This window comes from Pygoscelis adeliae, unplaced genomic scaffold (genome assembly GCF_000699105.1).
Source record: "Pygoscelis adeliae isolate BGI_AS28 unplaced genomic scaffold, ASM69910v1 Scaffold269, whole genome shotgun sequence".
NCBI lineage: Eukaryota > Metazoa > Chordata > Aves > Sphenisciformes > Spheniscidae > Pygoscelis > Pygoscelis adeliae.
This window is the reverse complement of record NW_008825610.1, coordinates 2,444,687-2,452,243: the sequence shown is the minus strand read 5'-3', so window position 1 is coordinate 2,452,243 and position 7,557 is coordinate 2,444,687. Positions and strand designations below refer to the sequence as shown.

General features: G+C 39.6%; 1 protein-coding gene across 1 annotated transcript in view; it reads left to right on the top strand.

Moving 5' to 3' along the window:
- Positions 1-524: 524 nt before the first annotated feature.
- Positions 525-7,557, top strand: part of ZMIZ1 (zinc finger, MIZ-type containing 1) — a 55,065-nt gene continuing 48,032 nt past the window's right edge. Inside the window, exon 1 of the mRNA XM_009332694.1 lies at positions 525-667. Coding sequence (XP_009330969.1) covers positions 615-667 — 53 coding nt within the window. The 5' untranslated portion in view covers positions 525-614. The remainder of the gene's footprint in view (positions 668-7,557) is intronic.

Here is a 7,557-nt window from a genome sequence, read left to right as displayed (position 1 = left end):
TTCAAGACTGGCAGCTGATAGCAGTTTTGGAAATGAATTCCTGCACATGGGTTTCTCTTCATGCCTCTCCAATTAATCTTTTGCACAAAAATAGCCGAACAGAAAAGAGATCTTGTTGTTCTTTGCTCCCCTCTGTGAATGATGTCTTCTGTATGTTTTTGTTACATTTCTATTAGTGTGAAATGAATTCTTCTGCGTCTTTTCACTCACCGCAGTTATCCCATGTCCTTTTGCCTCATCCATTCTTCATCTCTGTGCCACTCAGCTCAGACCAGTTCTCTCGTGCCTCCTGGGCTATGCAGAATGTTTGTAACTTGTGTAAAAACATTATAATGATAGTGTAGGGCAATTACAGACTCAGTTTGATAGGATAATAATGTGAGTGGTGGTTCGTGGACAAGCTTTTCACTCCTGGGGTTTGTCTGTTCGGGTTGTGACTCCTGTTACAGTAGCTCGCATCTGCACTCGGCTGTGCCGGTTCTTCAGTTGTGCCCTGACTGTCATTGTGTTCTGTTTGCGCAGCGCTGCTTTCGTCGTGGTGTGAGGAGCTGGGACGGCTCTTGCTGCTTCGCCACCAGAAAAGCCGGCAGAACGATCCTCCAGGGAAGCTACCCATGCAACCCCCCATGAACTCTATGAGCTCCATGAAACCCACCCTCTCTCATAGGTGAGTCTCAGCCCAGTCCGTAGGAGTGGCAGTCTGTACCGATGTACTGCATGACAGATCTGTTAATTGAAATGCTTGTTACCTTTGACGGAGGTAGCTACACTGTTTCATGCACTGAACAGCACTACAGCCAACAGGGAATCTGTAATTACAGCAAGTACTAAGTAAACTCAGGTTTTGTCTTTGCTGTTGCCTGGTGCACGGTGAAGTGACACTTCCATCTTCAAATCTGTGCTCAGATCAAGTGGGCTTGCTTTCAAACTTCAAGTTGTGCCCTGGAGATAAACTTCTACCACATGTCTCTCACCAGACATTTTCCTACTGTTTATTTAAATACAACTGGCTTTTCTTGAGGTTGAAAACATTTCATTGATGTTCTGTTTTGTAAGTGTCCTTGGAAATGCAGTGTATACAAAGCAATTGTATACTGGGCGTAGCCATAGATGGGAGAATGTCCTATACCACCTTATATCAGGTGAGGGTCACAAAGCAGTTCCGTTAATTTAGAGAAAATGTGAGCATTAAAGGACACTAGAAGAAGCTGAAGATGTGAAGCCTTTGACTACCAAATTACATGGAGGAGCAGTATTTGTATTTCTTGTCTGCGGAGGCTAGGTCAAGGCAAAAGCTGAAGAATAAGTGTAGACAGGATTAAACGTTCATTTCATGCTTTATGTTTCTGGGAGGTTTTTTTTAAGGCTTTCTTTCCCTCAGCATCACCTTAAAGAAATCACAAATAGTACAAATTTTTTTAGCGTCGGGCACTTTTGGTCGTGAAGGATTACAAGAGTGCAGATGAGGCTAAATTCCTTGTACCTAGATTCCATGGTAGCATAAGTAACTTGAACTTTTGTGTTAGAATGGAGCTTAGGGACATCTTTGTACCAGTGCATTTGCATGTGTGGATTCATCTGGAAACCACTTTTGGGTTTGGGTTGGGGGTTTTTTTCCTTATTTTTGTTGTATTTATGGGAAAACCATGCAAACGTTATGCCTTTTACTATAGCCCTTGAGAATAAAGTACTTTTTTGTAGTATAACTAGTATAATATCACTGACTTTCAGAGTAGCTGGATTGCCTCTTTTTTCAGTTGGCTGTGAAATGATCAATGGTAAACACTTGGGAAAAAAACAACCAGAAAACCACCTGTTCTAAAATAACTTATTTTTACACCTGGGGGGGAAGCTTTGCAGAAGCCAAGGTGAAATTACCGGCCAGTCTGCAGAGAAATTGTGGTGCAGTGTATACGCTCTCCTAGGTGTAGTTTTGTAGTTTTTAGATGCCTGATTCTCATCAGGCCTTTTAGCCTCTGTTCCCCTAGAGTCTATAAAGTAAGGATGAAAGCACTGTTCTATCTTACAGAGGCTGTGTGCTACATTATTAGATAAGATAGGCACAACTCTTTTCTTTCATGGCAGTTTTCCACTGAAATTCTGTCACATTTAAAAAAAAAAAATACTTTCTTCTGCTAAACCTAAATACCAGCATTTCTGGCAATACTGGGTTACCCAATACTCTACCTAATAGTAGAACATCCCGCCCAGCATCAAACAGTCCCTGTAAGTTGAGTATTACACTTGAAATGCTTTACTGAGGAAGACACTGGGAGTCAGTTCTAAATCACTGCTGTTTGCCCATGAGATGCCCCTCTAGAAACATAATTTCTGTGGCATAACTTCTTATCTATAATAGCTGCAGCAGCCTCTTAGGGGTTTGGAATACCTGCATTGCTGCTTTGGTGTGCGCTGTTGTCTCATCTGTAATTTAGCCATAGCCATGACTGCTCAAAATCTCTCAGGTGGTACATTAGAATGAGACGTCTTGTGGCTCTCCAACTTCTTCCAACTGGAACTGTTTATTTTCATTGATGTTTTGTTTTTCATCAGTCTGTAAGACAGTAGTGAAGTATGGGGTGAAGAAGAATTGAGGTTTTGTTTGAATTAGACAAAAGATGAAAAGGCATTAAGTACAATCCCAGTGATAAAGCTGTTGATGAAGCAACATTTGTATTTGCATTAGATTACATTTAGGTCAAAAGCTTAGTATTAAAGTTCACAGTATCTTACTTCTAATTCACAAGGTTTTTGTGTGAATTCAAACAAAAAAAAAGTATGCTTTGCATTTCCTACAAGAAATTAATGTAGCCAGCTACTTCAGGTTTTGTAAAAGAATTAGATATTAGATTAGAACAACCAAGAGCGTATTCAAGAACCTTATGTAGCTTAACAGAGGGGATATAGGATATATGTCAGCTGCTGAATATCACTAGACAAAAAAAACTCTTCCCCTGTCATTGGACTATCTTGAGTACTTCACGCAGAGCTTTTTCTGCTGTTATTTGACTAGCAACAAAACTACCCAGAACTCTAGTCAGGGACTAGAATCCCGATGTACCTGGCACTGCAGAAACACAGCTGCTTAGTCTCAAAGTTGAAACAGGGCTCGGCTATTTAAAATAAATTCTGACTCAAGAATGTATGGCAAGAATCTAAATGTAAGGATTCATATTTAAGAAACCGGGGGCACATACACTGGAGGGAATTCAGGTCTGGCCCATTTTAGGGACAACCTTTTATTTTTAAAAAGCTAATTGAGTTGTGGGAGAAAACTGAAGTAGACAGATCAAGGAGAGCTTTGATAGTGATACTGTTGATCAAATGAACAGAGAGAACAGAATAGAAGCCATACAAGGATGTGCACACACGCAACAAATGCTTTCAGAGTAGGGACTGTATTGTGCTAATTTCTTTCTAAATTTAGTTTTTCATTAACAGAATGGTTGAGTGTTGCATATAGAAGAAAAATTCAGCTAAATACCTACTGCCTAATGTAGGGCGGTTGGTGGGGCTGCAAACTCCTGTGCTTTATGAATAGCATGAGCACTGGATTCTCAAGAAAAAACCCTCAACTTTTTTTTTTTTTTAATTCAGAGCAGTGTAATAATAGTTAGCTCAAACTTGAATGTGGGATTCATTGATTTTTGGTGGGGCTGCAAACTCCTGTGCTTTATGAATAGCATGCGCACTCGATTCTCAAGAAAAAACCCTCAACCTTTTTTTTTTTTTTTTTGTAATTCAGTGCAGTGTAATAATAGTTAGCTTAAACTTGAATATGGGATTCCTTGATTTTTGGGTGTGGGTTGTTTTTTATTTTTTATTTTTAGACTTTTTTACGGATTCATGTGGGTAAACATCACTCCTGTACTGAAGGACCAGTATGAGACCTATCCACCTCCATAATCCCCTATAACTTCTAATTTAAGTCCTACTTAAAGGATTTATGGGGGACTTGAGGAGACCCGGTAGTCTTTGGGCTGGCCCTTCTGCATAGAAGTGAAATTGCACGCTTTCTAGCTTGAGGGGAGTAATGTAGCTTCTTTGTGTTGTAGTTTTCCAATCTGACATAATGTCTGTAATAACAGATACTACTCAAGGTGGCTGATTTTTTACTTTTAAACGAATTTAAGGTCTTTGGCAAATGCTGTTATGTAAGTACAAATTACTGTCGTCATACACCTTCCTTTGCTTTGATCGAGTTCCTACTTAACACTCCGTTGCATTAAGTGGTGGACCTTTACCTGGGGATCAAATTGAATCTTGGTTGAAATGGGTACAGTTTCCATCGATCCCGGCGGGAATTGCACTGTAGTTCAGTTTAAGGTGGATCTGACCCGTGCAAGCCCTAGGGCACTTCTCGTTTCTTGCATAGCTTGTAGTAAAGCTTACTTTGTCAACAAAAACACCTGAAAATAGACAGCTGCTAGTTGCAGTTTGGTATCTTGGCATGAGTGTTCATCAGCTTCTTACCGTCTTCTCTCTTGCTCCAAATACTGGTCTTCTGTATTAATTGCCAGCTATCTTGCAGTTAGTGACCAAAGGGTAGTAATGTCTGTATAGGGCAGTCAAGATTGATGAAAAATATGAAGAAAAAATTACTTTTATCACAAATTACTTAGTGCCAGAGGTTTTGAGAAAATTAAACAGTAGATCAAATTAAGTACTAATTCAATATTACGGTAGGTGCTTTATTTATTATCATTACTGTTTTATGTTCAGGCAATTGCCATAAATACCTTTTATTGGTTAGACTTGCTTTACAAGGGTGCTTATTTTTAGTGTTTGTTTTGTCCCTTTTTTTTCTTCCAATTTAAACTTTACAAAGAGCTGAACTTTCAGCATTGGTAGGAGCTCTTGGAAAAGAATGGTAATTCTGTGTCTGAATTTTTACTGCGTGGTTAGGATTGGCTCTTACATCGTTTGTTAAGAATCAGGAGTGATCTGGCTATAATGTACCAGTAGAAACAGTGTCAAGAGTTTCTGCAAAGGTTGCTGCCTTTTCAATTTTGCCATCATAGGCAGCTTTGACTGACGGTGATAGTCACTTTTAAAAATGTCTGGATGAGAGAATTGGTTGAAGTGAAAGGTCAGGTGCAGCATATACACACGTTTACGAAAACAAGCATGTTGTGTGTGTTTTATACATCAGCTTGAAGTCGGGGATCACTTCATTACTGCATGTGGCTGTGGCGTACAGGAACAATCTTTGAAAAAGAATTCAAAACTGTTTAGGTGAAAGATAAGATTGTTTCAAAGCCTTTTCATCTTTCTGTTTGTGAAGTTGTGAAATAAATATAATTAGGGACTGAACAGATGGTAAATCCCTAATATAAGAGAATATATGCAGTAAAGCAACCTGTATTACTCCTGAATCTGCAAGAGCAGCCTCTCTTTTTCTTCTGTCTTCCATTCTGCCAAGAAATGTTAAAATCCACCACCAGGAGAAAATAAGGGAAAAGTTCAGAATCCAAAAGCGTTTCTGCAGAAGTGCCATTTTCTTAAAGAAAAAAAAACCTCAAGATTTGTTCAGAACAGTATTAAGTGAGGCCCCTGACACTCTAAGCATTGTAAAGACAAAACTAATTGCTCGAAAGGACTGTCCCGAGACTTGTTTGCCCATCTTGTCCTCTCAGTGAAACCACCGATACTAGTTTTAGCGCATACGCTGATTATGGGGAGGAGGTGGAAGAAAACCTTGGAAGAACGTTGAAGCTAAAAGCAAATGATTAGTATTGTAGTTGAAAACTGGTAATGTTGTAACCATTAGCTGTTAATAATTACACCTGTAATATTTTCATGTGAAAAATCTGCATTTCATTTTAGGTGAGATAAGTTTGTGGTCAATTCTTGTGGTAACAGGAGAGACTGAGAGATGTAGTCTCTGAGAACAATAATGGGCAGCTTAACTTCTCTTCAAATATATATTCTTCACATGCTTGGTAAAAGGTATAGGATAAGGATCATCTTTTATTGTGCGTACAGCACCTTGCATAGCTGTGAAAATAGGCCTTCTGTATTGATTAGAGAGTCAAAGTGAGTGCTGTTGCAATAAGAATAATATGTAGTAACACAACTACTATACTCTTGTGCATTTTTTTTCTGATAAGTACATGTAAGTGTTATGTACTTTACATTTTTCCTCTAAGCATTGCATATACTAGATAAAGGTCTGGGGTTTTGTGATTTTTGTGATTTTTTTTTTTTTTTTAAAATTAAAAAGTGTCATCTGGTATTTTCAAAAATCCTGATAAAGACTAGGAAAATATTATTTAAGGTATGTCTGCTGACTGAAGCAAAATCTGACCTTCTCAGGCTTTGTCCTGTTTATGCTGGTTTTTAAAATACAATAACTAACGCCTTTGAAAAGACAGCTCTCATTTTCGTGTTTGGGCCATATTGAACATCCAATTCCTGAAAATGTCTAATTGATTGCAATTTACTGTTTAGTGATAATCACAATAGTATCGTGCTCTTTACATGAGGGCTGCTCTCAAAAGCAGATGATTCGTGCTGAGTCTAGGTGATTTTCCTCTTCAGTGTGTTGGGAAGGTTCCCTCTGTCACTTGTTCTCAATGAAACCAACTCATTCCTGATGGCACTGGAGTTAAAAATCATTCAGCTGTGGCAACACCCCTAGTTTTTACCAGTTTTGACTGTCAGCACGATAACGGCGTGGTGACACTGAAAGCTATACTTTGCCTAAGCTCTTTGATGCAAAACTCATTAAAATCATGGGGAATCTTTTAGCTGGCTTTGAGTACCTTTGGACAGGGAACCACCAGAACGGAGTCGGTGCCCTTCAACCGCTGCGGCGTCAGGTCCACGTGTGAGGTTTAGCAGTCCTCTCCACGTAGGGAAGGGCTGGGGGAGGGACAGCCCGTGGTTCACGCAGGGTGAGAGCAGTGTGAGTAGCTGTTCGCTGGCTACCCACGCTGTTAGCATCGTGCTCCAGCCCGCCTGCCAGGAGGTGACATGGCTTCTAAGCAGGGAGGGAGTTTTACAGTCTGGCGACGTTTTCAATTTTCAGTGGAGTGGAAAAAAAAAAAAAGAAGCCCTGGCATAAATGATGGCAAATACCTTGTCTTTTTTAAAGATGTTTGTTCTTTTGGGGTAATTTGGCGACAGGAGCACAGATGTGTATTTTGTCTAAAACCTGGTATTTTTCTTGATGCCTTTTCTTACACGTATCTGTCAGTCATTCACTTAGATGAAAATGTGGCCCTCCACAGGATTTCCCCGTAAATAGATTACAAAACGAGTGAATTCCTGATACACGATTTTGTCTTTTTTTTTTATCCCTGCTATTCCCATACACTTGGGTTCTCAAGTCTCTTCAGTATCGCAGTGGGAAGAAAAGGAAATAGTCCTTACTATTTGCAGTGATGGAGGGCTTTTCTAATGGTTTCCCTAAAATAAAATGAGTTAGAATTTCTTGCTAAAACATTCCTGACTGGTTTTCGCTAGAGATGACAACAAAGCCCGCTCAATAGACAGAGCACATCAACAACCTGTGCAGACGGGTCGGTGACATTAATTAGACACTGACAGTGCCTT